Here is a 21,648-nt window from a genome sequence, read left to right on the forward strand (position 1 = left end):
TTTACCCTTCAGGGCCTGTAGCCTCCCCTCTCCTAGATTTTGACTAAGTTTAAAGTACCCAGGATGAATTCCTCCCTGTGGATGCAGGCCTCAAGTCCAGTTAAAAACTAGTTCGTTACTCCATAGTCATCATGCCACTATTGCAGCCATAGGCATGTGTTGCCTGGCACATCAGGCTCTACTGCTTGTTAAGTGCATTGATGGCTTTTCTTCCATAGTCACCTGCATAGTGCTCTTTGGCTCTATGAAAGCTAGCCACCTGGAAGGAAGTTTCCAGGTTGTTTCCAGATTGATTTCTGTATACCAAGCAACCAAATTTTGTTGTGTCTTCATCAATAGCTATGGTGGGCAACCAAGAAAATAGCCTTTGTTGTTTTGAGGGGTCAGGCTATGAGGTCTCACTGACGAGTAACTTGCAAAGAGGTATTCTATGCCTGTCACTGGGGGCTTTCATTTAATAATTCATGTCTACTGGGTGAAGCATTGTTTACCCATGTAGGGTACTATGTTCAAACACTCCCCTTTTTAAACTATTATTATTATATTTTAAAAATCAACTTGAAAAGTAGTGTGTTTCCATAAGGCTTTTTCATACATCTTTAGTTTTTTGTTAACCCACTATATACCCCTTTCTCATTCCTTCACTTCCATTCCTGCGTAAGCCTTTTGTCCCTAGTATTCACTTCCACATCCACTATGAATTCTATTTTTGTAATAGAGTATTTTCAGGTAAGTAAACAGTGGCAGTCAAATTTTCCTACTTCTCATCATTGGTGGGTGTAAAATGATGGCACATTTCCCCATTGCTTTTCCCCTCCTCTAACAGCAGTATCTGCTGTAATCTAGCTGGCCTTGAGCTCCCCTATAGCTTGATGATGACTTTGAACATTCAGTCCTCCTACCTCCATCTCCAGTGCTGGTATATACCACTATACTCCATTATCCATTAATTTTAATTTAATTTTAATTAATCCCTCCCTCCCTCTTCTCCCCCTTTCACTTCCCCTCCCCTCTCCCCCTTCCTCTCCTTCATTGTGTGTATGTGTGTGCCGTATGCTTGTGTGCGTTCATACCATAGCATGTGTGTGGAGGTCAAAGGATATTTTTATGGAATAGGTTTTCCTTCCACAATTGCATCAGTTCTGGATATCAAATTTGGGTTTTGATCATCAGGAAGTGCCTTTACCCACTGAGTCATCTCAGTGGCTGTAGAAAAGAGGCTTCCCTGATGTCTTAATTAGGGTTTCTATTGTTGTGAAGAGACACCATGACCACAGCAACTCTTATAAAGGAAAAACATTTAATTAGGGTGGCTTACATTTTCAGAGGTTTAGTCCATTATCATCATGGTGTGTGCAGGCATGCATGGTGCTGGAGAGGAAGCTGAGAGTCCTACATCTTGACCTGCAGGTAACAAGAATTTGTCTGAGACACTGAATGTATCTTGAGCATAGGAGACCTCAAAGCCTGACCCCACAGTGACACACTTCCTCCAACAAGGCCACATCTACTCCAACAAAACCACACCTCCTAATAGTGCCACCCCCAATGAGCTTATGGGGTGAATTACTTTCAAACTACCACAGCTGACCTGGAAATGAACTATCTATTGAATTAAGCATCATTCTAAGTAGACTTCACTATCATCACCCCATCAGAACTGACATGATCCAGCCCTTTATCCCCTACAGTAATTGCCACAGAAAGACCAGGGTTCTAAATGATGCCTCATCCTCCCATGTTCATGCTCAGTGTGGACTCTGAGACAATTCCCCATCTGATTTTCTTCTGTTGTGTTTTAATTTTCTGTATAAGATTTAGAATACTTACCAGTGCCTCAAAATATGTGACTGTTTTCTCTTTGTGTAGAACTGTAAGGTTAGGAACTTTTTGTTTTTGTCACTGCTGTGTTCTCAGCTTGACTAGCATCCTGTTTTTAAAAATGCTTATAGAACGGCTGTTCAGTAATTAGTGTTGGAAAAAAGTTACCTCGCATGAGGCATAGAAGTGAATTCCAGCTAGAATAGGCCACTCATATTTAATAACTCACAAGACGTCTTACAAGTAAAAAATCTATTCCTCAGTACTTCAGATTTTAACAAAAAAGTTCCCTGGACATTGGTGGCACACACCTTTAATCCCAGCACGTGGGAGGCAGAGACATGCAGAGCTCTGTAAATTTGAGGCCAACCTGATCTACGGAGCAAGTTCTAGGACAGCCAGAGCTACACAAAGAAACCCTGTCTTGAAAACAAACAAACAAACAAAACGGAAAAGAAAAGAAACACAAAGAAATATAAAAGAGAAAATCATTTGATTTGTAGCTAGTAATTAAAAATATGTTTTTTTGCTAACTAGAATGTTAATTTGCTGAAAGACTTTTAATAAGTTACAGTCTTGTGATAGTTACATACATACTATGGGAAGACTTCATTGTTTCAACTTAAACAATGTAATTGTTCTCATGCTGTACTGCTATATGTATTATTTGAGCTAATTAATCAAGTGGTAGAATTTTTGCTTGCCATGCAAGAGACCTGGGTTTGATTCCTAGGATGTGTTTCATTTCACAGAATTTGAAAAATTAAAATATGTACACCATACCATTGACACTTATTCAGCATTTCAATGGGCAAATCTTATGAGTTCTGAAAAGGCTGATTCTGTGATTACACACCAGTAGAAGTTACGGCCATCATGGGGATACCTGTACAATGCCCCACGTTGGGTGGCAGGTAATAGGATAATATTGCTAGCAATCCATGGAGTCTGCTTAATGATCAAAGGAATTTATTTGGGGATTAACTAATAAGAGAGAATAAAGAAATTTTTTGTAGGAAGGATGAGGCATGCATGGTCCAGTGCTGTTCTTTGGCAAGCTCTGCCCTGGTCCATCCCTGCAACCAGAACTACAAGGTATGGAAGAGAGAGCTGTATAAGTGCATCCTAGGTCTTAATGGTCTGTGAGTGGCCACACCCCAGGGTCATGTACCTCAAGGTCAAAGGCAGGTGTAACAGTTACCTGCTACCTCACTAGGGGCAGTCCATCAGCACATGGCTCAAACAGCTCCTGCTACAATTTTTTTTTTTTTTTTTTTTTTCGAGACAGGGTTTCTCTGTGTAGCCTGTCCTGGATCTCACTCTGTAGACCAGGCTGGCCTCGAACTCACAGAGATCCACCTGGCTCTGCCTCCCGAGTGCTGGGATTAAAGGCGGGTGCCACCACCGCCCGGCATGGCTCAGACAGCTTCCACTACAATTTTATATGTAACATAACAAAATAGTAATTACCACCATGCTTGTTCTACCCCACTCTATATCTTCCTTGTTTTCTAGAAGTGCAGTGGTGCCTCATAAACATGTATGGCTAGTCCAGTCACCAGCCATTAACCCTGTGATCAGATCAACACAGTATTGCTGTTGATGTTGTTATATGGCATGTGTTCTCACTGTATGTTTTCTCCCTTTTCTCCCCTAGTTCTGGACATGGCAAGACATGTGCCACTCTACCGGGCTCTGCTAGAATTGCTCCGGGCCATTGCTTCTTGCACATCGATGGTGCCGCTGTTGTTGCCTCTTTCTACAGAGAATGGTGAAGAAGAAGAAGAGCAGTCAGAATGTCAGACATCTGTTGGTACATTATTGGCTAAAATGAAGACCTGTGTTGATACCTACACCAACCGCTTAAGGTACAGCACCAACCATGTTTGCTTCTCTTGACTTTGCTTTTAAACGTTTAAAAATAGTTCTGCAGATGTTTTTAGCTTTACTTCTTTATTGACATATGCCATTTATACAGGCACATACACATATAAATACAGACAAACAATGTATCAACATAAAGTACACGTATCCATCCAATCAATCTTATACCTATACCCTTTTATCACAATAGTTTATTATTTGTTCTCTTGAGTAATGTTTATATAATATATATATTTTATATATATATAGTTTCACTAACTGTACCACAGTGTGTCAATTGTACAAAGGAGGTTAATTTCCCTCAGCACTGAATTCAGAGACACCTTTAAGTGTCATTTTATTCACTCCAGTGACATAGTTCTTATTTCTAATTCCACATTAAAGATACTGCATTTTACTTTGCCCACTTATTGTTGGGTGGTTAGATTATTTTGTTATAACAACCTCATACATACAGTTTTGAAGTTTATATAAACCTATACAAGTAAATCTTAGTGTCCAATATGTGTGTATACATTACTTTTGTCATTTAGATACATGTTATAATTTATGTCATAACCTTTCTTAGAAATTAGAAAATCAGTCATTATTTGTTGGAGTTACAGTGAAGCTAATTGCTTATGGAACAGTAATATTTTTACTTCTCTTTTGGTCAAAGTTTATACTTGAAGATGATGAGTTCTGTTGAAGAATGTAAAATCCAGAAAGCCTTTCTTTTTCACAGAGTCAATTTTCCTTGAAGATGGCCTTTAAAGATAGTTTTTAAGGCATTTATATTACTGATGGAGGCTTTTGTGTGTGTTAGCAGACTTCTAAGTCAATGAATGTTCTTTCTCATCTTTGTACCTAGTTGTTTTGCAAGAATCTACAATTTAGATGTTACAGGTTTAAGTAATGCCATTGAATTGGTTGCCAAAAATAGTTCTGTTTTGGCCCAGTTGGGCAAGGATCACACACTGGAAGAAATTAGGAGACAGACTACACAAAAACGTTGTAGTTTCCGTGAGGAGTGGTAGTATATGTCTGTAGCTGCTTAGGCAGCCAAAGCAGAAAGGTGATTGAAGCCAACCTGGACAATGAAGAGAGGCCTTTTGTTTCTGTTTTTGTTGTTGTTGTTAAAAGTGAAGGTTCATGTTACTCTGTTACTAGGAAAGGGAGTTGGAAAGGTTCATTTTTGTTGACAATTTTCTGTTGTATAGAAGAAAATAATATTGTGTTTGGTCTGTTCTGTTCTCCCCTCTATTTTCGTTCTTTCTGATTGGGGTCTAGGAAACCAGTGGAGTTCTGTTAAAAGAGTATTTTGCCACTATTGAACCAAAGTCATATTGTCCAGTTGAAGTGATGTCTTTAATTGAGCATCTTGTCCCTGTAATTAGTGTCTCTTGCTCCTGTACTCTAAAACATGTAGCTCTTAACTACATGTTTGTTACATACCAAGATGGGGATCTGCCTTGCATTTCTCTGCCTTGTTTTTTGTTTGGTATAATTATTATATATGGCTATAACCAAACAGTAAAAATATTTACTTCAGGCCAGGTGATACTGCATGCTTTTTAATCCCAGGACTCAGGGAGGCAGACTATTGTTTAAATATTTGAATTCAAAATATTGTTTATAAGTATCTTTCTTTAAATTGTGCATATCCCTATTCTATAATAACCCTGGTGGATCCTGTAAAGGACTTATGACAAGGAATTCTAAGATATTTAGGAATAAGTTTTTTGCAGTGAATGGTAAGTTAATACCCTTGTTTATTTTTGCTTTTCTTAATCCTGTCCATACAAAATGCTATATAATTTTTTGAATGGATTTTTGCCTTCTCTGAAAATGTATTATTTCAGATACAGAATAACTGAATTTGTTTTTCAGTTAATTATCTGGAAAACATCATATTTCAGTTTTAAGACTCATATAATAACAAAACACACATGTGAAACCACAGTAACTGTCCACAGAGTTTGTTTCATTTGTTGTTGTCTATCCATAAAGACCTGTGTGGTGACTGATGTTAGTAACCCCCTTTGCTGGGGTGTTTTGTGTTAAGGCTTATGAATGATGCTTGGTTAAGATCCCAGTGGTTTCTTTTGGGGGTTGGGAGCTGTCTGATTAGAGAAGGCAGTCAGGCCTAGTGTTGTTCCATCTCCACCTCCCATTCAAGATTTGATACAAAGTTCAGTTTTACTTTCATACAAAGTCAAATCCATCCTTTTTTAGTCTACCAAGAGTTAAGACTTAAAACACGACCTGGCCGGGCGGTGGTTGTACGCCTTTAATCCCAGCACTCGGGAGGCAGAACCAGGCGGATGTCTATTGAGTTCGAGGCCGGCCTGATCTACAGAGTGAGATCCAGGATAGGCACCAAAACTACACAGAGAAAACCTGTCTCAAAAATACAAATACAAATACATACATACATACAATAATAAACAAACACTACCTGCCTTTCTTTGAAAAACAAAAACAAAAAAATGTGTATTTTGTCTATTTGCCAAGCTTTAAAAAAAAAGTACCCCCTCCCGAGTTATTGTATTTAATGTTGATTGTCTTCATTCTGGTTTGAAAATAGTAGTTGCCTACATGTACAAGGCTCAACATCTTAAACACACACCCTCAAAAAAAAAAAAAAAAAAAAAAAAAAGAGGGATTGACTAAGTTAAGACTAGAGGGTGTTTGTGTTCCAGGCTGTGTAAAAAGTTAGCACTGAAAGAAGTCATTTCCTGTGCAGTAAACCCAAGGAAGTTGGGTATGCCATTAAATGTATATGGCAGATAAAGCAAGAGAGAAATCAAGGCTAGATGAGGGGTCACAGATTACTTATCTTTAAAAGTGGTGATGAGGGCTAGCAAGGTGATTCCAGCAAGTAAAGGCACTTACTGATAAGTCTACTAACCTGAGTTTGATCCTTAGGATGACCCAATGGTGGAAGGAGAGAACCAACTCATAAAGGTTGTCCTCTGTCTTCTACACACGTACCAAGGCAGGTGCATGCCCCCTCAAATAAAATGCAATAAAAAAATTTCAATAGTGATCTTATCCGATCTGATGTAATTTTTGTTACAGATACGTGATCTCTGAATGTATTTGAATGGTTGGAATGGGAGGTGGAATAAGGCCATGAAAGGAACTTTCCATCTCAGCAATTTGTCCTGAGAATTGTAACTGAGAAATTTGGTGTTTAATAACATTCTTGCTGATATATTATGGACTTGATATAAAGTTAGTTTCTAGGTAGAAATATATTTCTTATTCAAGACATTTGACTTAAAAAGCAGTCATGGAGCTAGGCAGTGGTGACAAGCAGATCTCTGCGTTCGAAGCCAGCCTAGTCTATGGAGCAAGTTCCAGGGCAGCCAGGGATACACAGAGAAACCCTATCTTGAAAAACCAAAATGAATGAATGAATGAATGAATGAATGAATGAATGAATGAATGAATGAATGAATGAACGAACAAATAAAATAATCATGGGGTTGTAGAGATGGTTCAGCAGCTAAGAATACTTGATACTCTTGCAGAGGACCCAGGTTCAGTTCCCATTACCCACATGGGAGCTCACAAAAGTTGTGACTCAAGTTCCAGGGAATTGGATGCCCTCTTCTGACCTACACAGGCATGTATGCTGTGCACGTACATTCAGGTTACAGGGTACAGGAAACAAAACATAAAAATAAAAATAAATCTAATTTTTTTAATTTATTAAAAAGCAGTTCTATAACTCAGACTTCAAGTTTGCTCAGGATCCTCCTCAGCAGCAAACAAAATGATCCCAAGTAGAAGATCTGTGAAATGGATCCTACTGCTTGGGCAGGAATCTATCAGCTCTAGGCTTGATGAGGCCCAGTCATTGAGACATTGAGACATTGTATTGTGGTCTCTGAGTATACAGTTAGCAGGAATGAAAAAGAAAGTATGTACTCATTGGAATACTCTCATATGTACTCACAGTAAGGTTGTAAATGTAGGAAACTTGTGCAGCAGCTAATTTAAGAAAAGAAAAAAGAAAAAAAACCACAACCCTTATTTTTCTGAAGCCCTGTGTGTATATCATGGAATTTTACTGGCCTAATCATCAGTCAGATAGTTTTTGTTATTGAAAACTAAAGGTCAGTTTTCTTTCTTTCTTTTTTTTTCTTTTTTTTTTTTTTTGATTTTTCGAGACAGGGTTTCTCTGTGTAGCTTTGCTCCTTTCCTGGGACTCAGTTGGTAGCTCAGGTTGGCCTCGAACTCACAGATCCGCCTGCCTCTGCCTCCCGAGTGCTGGGATTAAAGGCGTGTGCCACCACCGCCCGGCTAGTTTTCTTAATTGGAAGGTTTTGGTCAGACTCCAGAGTTCCTGGTAAGTGAGGACGCGGTTAGATCTTGAGTACCCATGCTGTCACTTACTTAGAGTCTGTCTTAATCCAGTAACGTTTTAAGGAAATTTTCACATTCAAAGAGGAAACATCATGTCAGAAACGATGCCATTTGCCGTAAGTGGAAGATTAGTATTAAAATAAACTAAGCTAAATAAGATAGTTTTTTTATTTCTCCTCCTAGAAATGTGTTAACCTATATTCTCAAAGAAGAAGCATTATTATTCTATTCTTTGAACAGATTTATAAAAATACTGTGTCTTAGTGTTTGCCACATGTGTGTAGTGCCTACAAGATGTCAGAAGACAGTGTCAGCTCTCCTGAAACTATATTTAATACATGGCTGGGAACTGCTGTATGGGTGCTGGGAACTGAATCTAGTTCCTCTGCAGAGCTGAAAGTGCTCTTTAACTATTGAGCCATCTCTCCAGCCCTATTCTCATTGTTTTTAAAAGTGAAACATGGAAAAAAAAAGATTCATATATCCATCAGCAGATGATTATTTAAACAAAGTGTGTTTTCATGGATATAAAGTTATGCAACAGTGGGAATTAATGAAGTAGATCTCTGTAAGTCTTTTTAGGTATAGAAAGAACTCTGAAACATCACTGTCTTAAAAATGGTTGAAATACTGTTTCATATATTAAATACAGTGTGAAACAATTGTTTATTTTAACTAAGTTCAGAATTATTGAATGAATTTCATCTTTCAATTTTCATTGTGCAGTTCTGTAAACCCTAATGCACGTTAAGATTCCTTTTATCCCAGCCATAAACAAGTCATAAATAGTTTGATCATTAAAAATTTGCAATTAAACCTTTATCCCACCTGTAATGCCTGGTATTCAAAAGTGAAAAAACACAAATGGCCAATAAGTCATTAGAAGTATTCAGCATCCTAGCTATCAGAGAAATGCAAGTAACTTGAAATTCCACCCCACTTCAATTAAATTAGTGTAGTTAAGAAAACAAATGGCGCCGGGCGGTGGTGGCGCACGCCTTTAATCCCAGCACTCGGGAGGCAGAGCTAGGCGGATCTCTGTGAGTTCGAGGCCAGCCTGGGCTACCAAGTGAGCTCCAGGAAAGGCGCAAAGCTACGCAGAGAAACCCTGTCTCGAAAAACCAAAAAAAAAAAAAAAAAAAAGAAAACAAATGGCAAGCCAGGAGGTGGTGACACACCCCTTTAATACCAGCACTCAGGAGGCAGAGGCAAGAGAATCTCTGAATTCAATCAAGGTCAGGCTTGTCTACAGATCAAGTTCCAGGAGGTCAGGCTATACAGAAAATTCCCGACTAAATAATAAAAAGATTTAAAAATAGAAAATAAGAAAACAAATGGCAACAAATTCTAGTGAGGATGTGGAGACAGAAGAACCCTTTATCCACTACCATATGACCTAACTGTGCTACAGTCCATATACCTCAAGGACTCTGTATCCTCCCACAGAGATGCTTGCACATCTGTGTGTATTGCTGTATTACTCATAAAAGCTGGGAAATTGAGCCAGCCAAATGAATGGATAATGAAAATTATGTGCGTATATACACAGTGGAATTCAATTCAGCTCTAAAGAAAAGTAAAATTGTGAAATTTGCAGGAAAATGGATGGATAGGTTTGGGAAGTATAATAAGTAAGGTGACCAGACTTAGATAAAATCTTTGTGATTTCCCTCATGTGGATTTTAGTGTTTAATGTTTGTATGTATTTAAGGTTGGTGTAATATATGAAAGAAGCTAAGATACCTGTAATGTGACAACTTCTGAGGAGATGCAACACACATGTCTACTCACCTCAGATAGGGAGCCACAACAGACCAAAGTACAGATACCGTGAATGTCCAACTTGGTGAACCATGAGTTTTATTGGGGTCACTTACAGGAGCAGAAAAGACTGAAAGACAGCTGCATCACCAAGGCATGCTGCAGCATACATGACAGTTCACAAAAGCTGGGAAACCTAGAACGCACTGCTCAGCTGAAGGTCGCTCAACAGATTGGAGAGTGCCCCTTCCAGGTGCTCAGTTGTTCTAGCCTCTTCCTGACAGCCAGCTGGTCCCACCTCAGAGTCTTTGCCCTTTGGCTTGTGAGTCTTCTTTGCAGCTCAGCTCCTCTCCTCTGAGAGAGTGTCTCTGCAGAGAGAGAATCTGGTCAGTTTCAGGGACTTCCTGAAACTATTTAAGAGTTGTTTACCTTTCTTCTTAAGGAGCTTTCCTGTGGGATAAAATGTTTCAATTTCAGAGGAAACTGTTCTACAACAGACTACAGAAAAGAGATGCTCAGGGCTGAGGAAGGGAAGGGAGTGCTGAAGGAAAATACCATGTTACATGGAAGTGGGAAAAGTGAAAAGAAAATGGAAATAAATAGAAGTGGTCTGTGATGCTATTGCTCGGTATTTTAAATGGGGAGATTTGGCAAACTAAAAATTACCTCAGGTTTTACCAAGATCTTTCCTTTAGAGGAGTTTTCTCTCTGTGGTTAATTAATACGTGGCTTAACCACCATTCGCAGTCTGTCTTTGTTTTGGAGAGACAGGGTTTGGAACTCACTTTGTAGGTCTGAGGCAGGAGATACTCTTGAGTGCTGGGATTCTAAATGTGCCACCACACCCATCCCCACAACAGTCTTTCTCCACGCTGGGACACACTGATTTAAGAAGCTCTCTCTCTCCTGTAGGATGTAGAAGATTTTACAGACAGGAGAAGGGAAGGGACGGTGTGCATTACCTATCTCACTCAGTTTTCCTGTTTCCTTCCTCTGTGCTTAATTGAAGACAAAGTTAACAGTGACACAAACCTTGATTTCCTTTAGTGCAGCTACAGTTTAAGAGTTATTTTGTGTGTCTGTTCAGTGCCTTAAGAGTTGTAGTGCTCGGCCGGGCGGTGGTGGCGCACGCCTTTAATCCCAGCACTCGGGAGGCAGAGGCAGGAGGATCTCTGTGAGTTCGAGGCCAGCCTGGGCTACCAAGTGAGTCCCAGGAAAGGCGCAAAGCTACACAGAGAAACCCTGTCTCGAAAAACCAAAAAAAAAAAAACAAAAACAAAAAAAAAGAGTTGTAGCGCTCACTTTGGCAGCGCATATACTAAAATTGGAACGATACAGAGAAGATTAGCATGGCCCCTGCGCAAGGATGACATGCAAATTTATGAAGCGTTCCATATTCTTAAAGAAAGAAAGAAAAAAAGTTGTATGCCATGGCTTGACTTTTAAAATGACACAATGAAGGGACACAGCCCACTAGAGAATGTGGCTCTGGCAGGCCTTGCCCTTCTCCCCCATTCCCTTTGCCTTGCTAAAAACCTTTAGATTACATTCGAAAGCTGGCCACCAAGGTCCTTTCTCTTATTCGACCAAATCTTCCTCCTGAGGCTGACTACTGAAGTCCAGTGAACAGAAGCCCCCTTTGGCTCACCTAATTAACATGCCCAATTAAAATTAAAGACCTCATCCTATTATGGGGTGTCCCCCTTTACCTTTATAAACTGCCATTTGCTTAGGTGTCATGTCTGTTTCTTCTTTTTCCAGAGGCAGTCCTTTGTCCCTCTGGGACAGCCATCCCTGCCCCCTTTCTTTTGTTCCTTTCCCCTCTCCCTCATCTTCTATCTCCTCTACCACTGAATTCTAGCCCATTCTAACTCAGACCTCCCTTTTTCTCTTGTTAAGAATGAGACCCACAAGGTCACTTGCTGTCTTTTTTTCTGTCAGAGCCAGAAAGCAGCCATTTTAACTTTTCTTCCCTGCTTAAAAAAGGATCTCTCTGTGGAAACAGGTGTTTGGGTGTGGTTTGTGCCTAGCTGGAGTCTGGAAGGCAGCCCCTTCTGTGCAGGAGTCCCCTTCACACTCTGCTTCCTCTTGAATTTTTGCCCACTTATCCATCTTGATTCCCAAGGATGCTTTGCCTGCATTCTAGCTACAGCAACTTACTGTACCATGCCTTTCTTGTTGGCTCAGGACTGGTTTTGGTTCAAAGTACTCCCATAATAGGGATTAAAATAACTTGCAAAAATTAGGGAATGGCTTTTTAATCTTTGAAAAGACCACTTTGTGAGAGTAAGGCAATGAGTTTATTGAGTTTACTTCCAGAGTATGGGCGAGGGGCTGTTTACAGGAGTGTGGGTGATGCCAGAACAAAACCTCACCCCGTGATAGATAACAACCTTCTAGAAACTGCATTATGGAATCCCCCTTTTAAGTTAACTTCACATTTTCTGTATAGTCTGGCATCTCCCAGGATGGCTTACAACTGGGGCCTTGGGGAACCAGAAGGAATAACGGCTGGATTCTTACATAAGGGTCCTGTGATTCCCCTCTCCATCCCTCCTTCTCCTGTGGGAAGTGCCAATAGCTCAATTACTATCACTGTAGACCTGGCTACTTCTATAATATGCTGCTTGGTAAATTACCATGTTGTGTACGAGAGAGAGGAGAGCTATGCCACAATAGTGCATTTCAAATATTTGCTCCCACTTTCAAGATTGTTTATACAGGGATTTTTTCCCCCAGAGTTTAAATAGTTTAAGAAGTGAAAGAGATAAGAAATAACAGAGATGTACAATGAGTCTGAATGGTTGTATAAAACCTCAAATTACGTGTTTATTGCGGCACAAGTCCAGGGCCACTGTACTGAGTTTTATACGAATCATAAGGGATCAGAACCAGAATTTCATGAACATGAATTTCTGTAACTGTTAATTAGTGCTTTTCTTTTTTCTTTTTCCCCTGCCAGTTTAAATTAATTTTGGTGAGTATAATCTCTCTGCTTCAGCCCCATGCTTGTTAGTTTCTTAAGCACAAGGCAGGCTTCATGACTGGGAATGAGTTCTAGTATAGTGTTGCATTCATCACATAATACAGTATCGTTACTACTGGTACAGCCTTAAACACAGGATCTTACTATGTAACCCTGACCCACCTGGAACTTGCCATGTAAACCAGACTGATCTTGGGATTAAAGGCATTTGACATCGTGCTTGGATCAGCCTTAACTTCTTATATAAGATCTACACTTTTAAAATTGCTTGAAGATGGGTATGGTGGCACATTTATGCAATCCCAGCATTTATCATACAAGTTTTGGGCTATAGAGTTGAGACCCTGTCTCAAAAACCAAAAAAATTAAATACAATCACTTAGATTTATGTTATTTTTGTTTTATCTAGTAGATGCAAAAATATACTTGCTTGACATAGAATGATACTATGAGAGCTTAAATCAATAATTAACATCTGGGCCTGGTGTAGGACAGCCTTTCTACATGAGTTCCAGGACAGCCAGGGCTTCAGAGCAAGATTCTTTGTATCTTTTTTCTTTTCTTTTTAAGGTAACAAAGCTAGGATTTAGTTCAGCATCTCCTGATTCCCATGAAGTACAAAAATATTACTAGAAAATAGTATAAATGAAGAAAGGTAAGTTAAGTGACCCAGTTTAGATACTTCTATATTTATGCACTACCACAACCAAATAATTCATTGGTCATTTGGTTTCAGATTTGTATAATGACTAGGTTGGAACTGTAACTGTTCCTCAATAGCTGTATGATTAAATTGAAACTATAACTGACTGCATTAACTGATTGAACTTAGAAATTGGGCTGGAGTGACGGCTAAGTGTTTAAGAACAGTGACTGCTCTTTCAGAGGACCGAGGTTCAATTCCCAGCACCCACATGGCAGCTCATGGTCTGTAACTTCAGTTCCAGGGAATCCAATATCTGGCTTCCTTGGGCACCAGAAATGCACATGGTGCATAGACATAATGCAACCAAAACAACAATTTTTAACTTAAAAATCATTGTTTTAGTATTTCTATCTCAGTAATAAACTTTTATGTAAAATGGTTATTCTGGTTTTTTGTTTTGTTTTTAATCAAATTGCATTACATTAGTTCTCTTTTATCTGAAAAAAAAATAAGAGCTGGACAGATGCTCGGTCTCTAAGAGCGCTAACTTCAAAACAAAATCAATGTACAAAATAATGGGTTATGCTGTATCTCAAGCAGTTTTAATATTGCTTTTAATTTAGAACAGAGTTCTTAGGCACATCATAGATAAGTAGCTTGTTTGTGTTATCTAGAGATTGTCAGAGCTGTCAGGGACTCTTTGGAACTCAGCTTCCCACCTTTTACAGATTAGGAAAAAAGGTCCATATAAATTGTGACTTAGGGTGCTACAATCAAAGTGTGCACTCCTGATACTGCAATCAATGTATTCCAAAGACCTGTTCTGTTTGTTACCATACCAATTCAAAATGCTAGTGGTGGGGTACACTGGATTTTGAGCCAGATATTTGTGGCCTAGAAAAATAATTTAAATGTAAGCAATGAGTTAAAACAATTTATAGGATCTGAAGATAAACCCAAGAATTAATTTATAATTAACATAATATATAACATTAAATTATAATATAATAAAATATAAAACATCTCCCAGGCCAGTGAGAAGACTCCATGCCTGTGACTTCACTCATATTACATCATACATACAAACATGCCCAATAAATAAAAATCTAAAAAAAGAAGGGCCAGATGTTAATGATGCATTTCTCCTAGCTACTTGGGAGGCTGAATCAGGAGGTTTGGAAATTCAAGGACAGGATTAGCAACCCAGTGATGGATTCCATCTCCTCTCAAAAAGAAGACACTCTATTCTTTTAATAAAAGAATTTGGAGTGTGAATAATCTAGTCATTGTGCTTTATGTACTTATCATTTCCACTTGAATGAAAATGTAATTGTCTAGTGTAACAATTCAATCTTTTACCTACCAAGTGTTTATGCTGTGAAGATATGTTGGACCCCTTTGTTTTCTCCACAGTAGCCTGGGTGAGATGAATTTCCTGCTGGTCACTGCAGCCTGTGTAATCTCGCAATGGAGTCCAAGTATAGCTGTGGCCATTTGGTTTTCCTTTTCAGAGGCAAGAGCAGTGATTGTTTTATCTCTGTGGTAATACTAACTATTGGACTACACTAGCCAAATAATCATATTCTGCACTATTCGGTATTTTATGGTTCACCAAAAATTTAAGAGACACACTTGCTGCTAACCAGAATTAGGCTTAATTGCTGTTAGAGCAAAACACATGTGACATTTAGTTTGAAGTGCTCTGAATATAAAACTTTTCTTTGGCAATACTCAAGTGAGCATTCTTAATTTCTACTTTCCTTAGCAATCTCTCAGTATCTTGGTGAAACGAAACCCATCATACTTAAATAAAACATTGTTTAAAATGCCGGGTGCTGGTGGTACATGCCTTGAATCCCAGCACTCAGGAGACAGAGGCAGGTGGATCTCTGAGTTTGAGGACAGTCAGGGCTACACAGAGAAACCCTGTGTGGGGGATGGGGGGGGGCGGAGATACCCCATTTCCTTTAAAAAAAAAAATCAACTGAAGTTGAAGTTAGATTATTTGACCTGTTCTCTGAAAAATAAAAAGTAAAAATCGGATTCTCTTATTCTCTTTTAAGTTCCCTTAATATTGACCTTATAAAAGTTCAGCCAGGGCTGGAGAAATGGCTGAGAGGTTAAGAGGACCTGAGTTCAATTCCCAGCAACCACATAGTGTCTCATAACCATCTATGATGAGATCTGGTGCTCTCTTCTGGTGTACATGCAGGCAGAACAGTATATACATAATAAATAAATCTTTGTTTTTTGTTTTTCGAGACAGGGTTTCTTTGTGTAGCTTTGCGCCTTTCCTGGAACTCGCTATGGAGACCAGGCTGGCCTCGAACTCACAGAGATCCACCTGCCTCTCCCTCCCGGGTGCTGGGATTAAAGGTGTGCGCCGCGGCACCTCCACCCCTGCCGCCGCTGCCGCCGCCGCCGCCGCCGCCGCCGCCGCCCGGCTATAAATAAATTTTTTTAAAAAACAGTTCAATCAAAGCTTTTCCTTTCCTTACCTCTGCCGACTTGGTATCTGTTGAGAAAAATGTCCTAGTTTCTTCTTGTGCCACTGCCTCTTAGAGACAACCTAAACGTCCTGGTTCCCTAATTAAGACACATTGACAAAGCCACATTTTAGGCATTCCTTTTAAAAATGATGACTTTAGGCAGCTTCAGTGGTCTGTCAACAGTTTCTGTTTTGTTTTGTTTTGTTTTTAACTGTGTAGCTCTCACTGGCCTGGAGCTCACCCTGTGGACCAGGCTGGCCTGGAACTCAAAGAGCTCTCCCAGGCTCTGACAACCTTTTTAGTTTGTGTTCTAAACAGTGAAGCTGGTGTTTATCTCCCCACCTTCCCACCCCAGCTGAGGACTGAACCCAGAGCCCTTGTTTCCACTGAGCTAAATCACCAACCCCAGTATTTCTTCGTGGTTAAGTTGGTTCATTCCTTAGTAACTGATGACATATATTATTTGTGCCGCTTCCATTTTGTGCACACATAGAGTGCCATTACTGTGTCTGGTGGTATATTCATGACCTAATATATGAGAGCTAAAAAAGCTCCTGTGCCTGTGTTGAAAGTGCTTCCCAGTGTCACTCATTTATTTTTCCTAAGGCATGAAAGCTTTCTGCCCCCCCCCCTTCATTTAAATCATTAAAAATTCAGTTGGCACTTGAGGTTAGAGAGAGTTTAAGTAAGACTAAAAACAAGTATTGTTAAAACCTAGGCGTATATTAATCATGGGATATGTCTCACAGAGGTCCTTGTTAGGCATGTTTTACCAGTTACTTAGTTCCTTTTTAGAGATGCTGGAAACAAAATAAGTTGTCTACAGTAAATTTTTTTTTTTTTTTTTTTTTTGGGTTTTCGAGACAGGGTTTCTCTGTGTAGCTTTGCGCCTTTCCTGGAGCTCACTTGGTAGCCCAGGCTGGCCTCGAACTCACAGTAATTTTTTTTCAAGAGAACATCTTATTAACAAAAAACTCTTATTTACTTTTGATCTTAATTTGCTTTAATCTATAATTCTTGGCAGAAGGTTTACACCTGAGGAAAGAAGTAAGTGTAGTTCTTGTTTTGTGGGTAAATGTCAGTGCTAGTTCCCAGCAGTCCTGAATCTGCTCCTTTACATGCTGTGTTTTTAAATGCTTATTTACTCTGTGATCCTTTCTGGCTTTAGAACTAGAAGGGATTAAAGAAGGCTTTCCTTTTTGCACTACCAAGAAAATAGTTGTTTGAAGTATGTTCCATTTCTGAATTATGAAGCCACATAATTCTGATACAGTATGACTTAATTTTGACAGTGGTGTTAGTAGAGGCCATTAATATAATAATGTTGAGGTGTGGAGTTTTTTTTTTAATATATATATAACATTTTTGTTTATTTTGGGTTTGTGGGTGTGAATGCATCATGGTAAACATACGGCAGTCAGTTTGATTTGCTAGGAGTCAGTTCTTTCCTTCCACCATGGGAATCCTCGCTGTGCAACTCAGGCTTTCAGGCCCAAGCCAGTACCTTTACCAACCAAGCTGTCTTACTGGCCCCAGAACATTTTTGGTTTTGTTTCTGTTCTTTAAATCTCCTTGTTTTGAGACAGATTTGCCCATTTTGCTCACATCCTAGTTCAGATTTATCCATGGAGCCAAAGTTCACTTTATTAGCCATTCAGTTGGAATTCACAGCATAGAGGAAAATGTGTACATTGTAATGGTAGAAACCTCAGTTGCTTCCTCGTATTTCTTCAGGGCAGTGATCACAGCCAGATTCAACGTATGCACAGAGCAGCGGATGCCATGGTAGCGGCCGTCGCTGATTGCTCTTACCATGTTGGATCCATTGTCAGTCTCAGAGGCCTACTTCCAGCTAGGTGCCTTGAACCCAAATAGCTTTTCACACAGACTTCAGGATGTGAGCTAAGGTATGGCCTTTTTTCCTGAGCTGGGCCTCCATATGGGTTGACAGTAACCTGCAGCTTTTATTGACAAGGAGTTCTGTCAAACATTGAGTGGCTACAGTTGCTGATAGGTAGACAGTGCTTATCCATCCCTTAGGTGAAAATCCCATCACCTTTGGGAGTTATCCTTTTTTCTGTATAAGTTTTTGACAAAGCAACTATCCAAGTAAAATAATTTGATGGCCTATGTCAAAGTCTAAAATACACCTGTTTTGGGATTCTACCGTTATCTTCAATGTGAAATAATTGTTTTATGAACTTGGTGTATATTTTCTTAAATTTCTGAATTCTTGAACTACTTAAAAACTTATTTTTGATTTAAAAACAAAAACATAAAACTCACCATCCTACTTATAATAGCCTGTCAGTAATCTTCCTTTAAAAATTGCAGTTCAGAAATCAGCGTCTATATTCAGGAATGCAAATAAAAAGTAGTGGTTTCCCCAGTGTAACCTTTATGTCAGGCTAGCAAATAAAATCACTCAATGCATCGATGCAGTTCATTCTCCACATGGAAAAAAGAAAATGCATTTCTGGAGAAAAAAAATAAAAGAATTTAACTTTCATGTTTTCCTTCTTAGCTTGGTGAGATACGTTAGCTTAAAATCTTTTCTAAGAGTGCAATAGATCAGCTGCTTGAGGCTTAGGGCATCAGCTAAATTTTTTTTCACTGCAAACATAAATGTTTTCTCAAATAACTTCCTGATTCCATATTATAATTCAGTATACTAGTAGTTCACTATTTTTTAACCTTAATGACACTTATAATTGGGAAGGGAAAATCCTTATAAATCAAGAGTGGTTATTCTAAAGAACCTTTATACTATTTTTGATCCTCAGAATTTGAAGTTGGACATAACTTTAGATAAATACAATTAAGAAATTGTCTTGCCGGGCGTTGGTGGCGCACGCCTTTAATCCCAGCACTCGGGAGGCAGAGCCAGGTGGATCTCTGTGAGTTCAAGGCCAGCCTGGGCTACCAAGAGAGCTCCAGGAAAGGCGCAAAGCTACACAGAGAAACCCTGTCTCGAAAAAAAAAAAAACCAAAAAAAAAAAAAAAAAAAAAAAAAAAGAAAGAAAGAAAGAAATTGTCTCGCTATTGAACTGTAGGCTGAATTTTATTTCAGAATTACAAAAGATACCATGTTTTGGTTGACTCTAGAAGTAGAAATATCTGATATTTCAGCTTTAAGACATTCCTATTCTCTGCTTATAGGTAAACACAAATGTGTTCATATATATGTACATACATTGAGGTTGATGCTGAAGTGGTATACAGTACCAACACATGCTGAGTTGTTTTCTGGGTGGCAAAGGAAAGTAGCCATTTGTTTTGTGTGACTTCTTACATCTGAGGGAAGATAAAGGACAATGATCCAATGACACATTGTGCCTTTTCTGTTAAGTCGTCTTGCCAGGTGAGAGATAGTAGATGCCATTACTTAGACTAACTGGTGGATACTGGTGGTTTTGACACATTGGAACCGGGTACAGAGCACAAGCCCTAATGCTGTAGTCATTTGCTGCTGTTTACCTCGTGAGTGGTTTCTTTGTTTACTACTTAATATCTCCCTAAAGTTAAGCAAGGAGTTACTTTTGAGCAGGTTTATCTTTGTGATAAGGTTCATTTGTGTGGGTAGATGTAGATGGTATATTATTTTGTTAGATTCTTCAACCTTCTGCTGATTTTAAAAATTGATTCTCAGCCAGGCACACACCTTTAATCCCAACACTAGGGAGACAGGGGCAGGCAGGCAGATCTCTTGAGTTTGAGACCAGCCTGGTCTATGTACCGAGTTCTAGGACAGTCAGAACTACACAGAGAAACCCTGTGTCAAAACAGCAACAAAGATTTTCTACGGCTCCATGCCCACTCTGTGACATATTTTAATGTAATGGTAAAGTCGTCTTTTTGGTAGGTATTCATTAGAAAAATAAGTGCTATAGAGTCTAGATTATGCCTTAGAAAGATTTTATACCTCTTTATTTATCTGCTGTTTATTTTGAAACCTTTACTGAATTAACAAGGATAGATTATTTTGAAGATCTAAACAATAGTTATTTATTAAGTGAATAATATGTGTCAAGAGTTGCAATAGAAGAAAAAGAAATACTTAGTTGTGATTTTAGTGATTCTTATATTGAACTGATACTCTGTCCTGTACACTGAAACCTTGCTGTGATACATGCTATTGTGATAATATGATGCAATGTTGGGTCATTAGGGCCTGAGAAGAAGTAATAGAGTGATGCTTTGAAGTGATTGTATATAACACTTGGTACTAAAGGTGTGCAGGAGCTACACATTGTGTCTTGCAAGAGACCCATTTGCACGCCTACTCTTTACTCTGAAATACTAAATTCTTTTGTTCTCAGAAATTAGTGTATTCACTGAAATACAAGTAGTGTTCCTAAATTGCCATGAAGTTTTTGATTCCAATGTTTCATAAGATGAAATTACTAGTTTATAAGAGTGGAAGTGATTCCTTTAACTTCTGGGTACTTACAGTTAAGTGTTTGTAATTGTGGGTCTAAGGGTATATAGTAAGCATTTGATTGTTTACCTTGATATTTATGTACGATTTATTTTTTGTCTATTAACTAGACAGGAACAATCTACCTATAACTTTATTTGTTATCCTAGGCATTAATCTGTGGCTTCAAAAGCAGCAATGAATATGACTTGAGCTTCTTACTTATCATATGTGACAAGTGTAGCATATACTCTCATTTTTAATCACTGTTACTGAATTAAAGTATTTTTATTGGCAGTACTAAAACTTAATTTTCCCTGCATTTCTTTCTATGTTTAAAAAAAAAATCAGATCTAAAAGGGAAAATGTTAAAACAGGAGTCAAACCAGATGCACCTGATCAAGAACCAGAAGGACTTACTCTTCTGGTCCCAGACATCCAGAGGACTGCTGAGATTGTCCATGCAGCCACCACCAGTCTGCGGCAAGCCAATCAAGGCCAGTAGTGTCTTACTTGATTTTTATTTTATTTTTTTTCACATTTGCACAAACCATGCTTTAGTTAGCAAGTGAGAAGAGCATGTTTTTCCCCATTTTCAGGTAAGTTCTTTTATTCACAAGTTCATTCTTTGTTAGGTTTTGCTCTTTGTCAGGTTTTAGTTAAGAATATTCTCTCATTGTAGACTAATTCATCTGTGTCAGGTGTGGTGGCACATGTCTTTGATCCCAGCACTTGGAAGGTGAAAGCAAGTGGATCTCTCTGAGGCCAGCTAGTATCGAGTTCTGGTCTAGCCAGGGCTATATTAGGAGATCTTGTCTCAAAAAAAAATCCTAAAATAAAATAAAAATTCATCTCTACTACATATGCTAAGACTAATTATAGTAGCTTGAGAACATACATATTAATTTCTTTTTTTTTTCTTCTCGTTGAAAGTCAAGGAATTGAAAACCATCATTTTGTTAGGAAGTAGTAAGTTGAGGTTGCTGCTCATGATGGCACATACCTGCACTCCTAGCACTTAGGATCACAAGTTCAAGACCATCCTCTGCAGTATAAAGACATCCTGTCCCAACTCATCTCTCATTCCCCAGATGTGCAAGTTTGCAGGAGAATGTCTGTGATACACATGTTGTGCTGTGTAAAATGTCAATGAGGGGTTTGCCCAATGTTATGTTCATGAAATAAAAAGTAATTCCATTTTCCCAAAGCGATAAAATAGGAAGATAGTTGTGAAAAGCTTAATAGAAATTTAGTATTCAAAACCTGAATGTAGAAGTGGATTGTTGCCAGG

General features: G+C 38.8%; 1 protein-coding gene and 1 non-coding gene across 19 annotated transcripts in view; both read left to right on the forward strand.

Annotated features, from left to right (window-relative positions):
* Birc6 (baculoviral IAP repeat containing 6) overlaps window positions 1–21,648 on the forward strand; it is a 186,023-nt gene that overhangs the window by 145,416 nt on the left and 18,959 nt on the right. For 16 of the 18 annotated variants that reach the window (XM_042266804.2, XM_076559499.1, XM_076559498.1 and 13 more), the window contains 2 exons: window positions 3,479–3,689; window positions 20,709–20,854. In XM_042266804.2, coding sequence (XP_042122738.2) covers window positions 3,479–3,689; window positions 20,709–20,854 — 357 coding nt within the window. Of the gene's footprint in view, window positions 1–3,478; window positions 3,690–17,674; window positions 17,848–19,099; window positions 19,302–20,708; window positions 20,855–21,648 lie in introns of those variants that run through there. The other 2 variants (XR_013047380.1, XR_013047379.1) reach the window with 2 other exon arrangements.
* Window positions 11,114–11,220, forward strand: LOC121825221 (U6 spliceosomal RNA). Its single transcript, XR_006067350.1, has one exon. It is a non-coding gene; the product is annotated as a U6 spliceosomal RNA (small nuclear RNA).

Source organism: Peromyscus maniculatus, chromosome 22 (genome assembly GCF_049852395.1).
Source record: "Peromyscus maniculatus bairdii isolate BWxNUB_F1_BW_parent chromosome 22, HU_Pman_BW_mat_3.1, whole genome shotgun sequence".
Classification (NCBI taxonomy): Eukaryota; Metazoa; Chordata; class Mammalia; order Rodentia; family Cricetidae; genus Peromyscus; species Peromyscus maniculatus.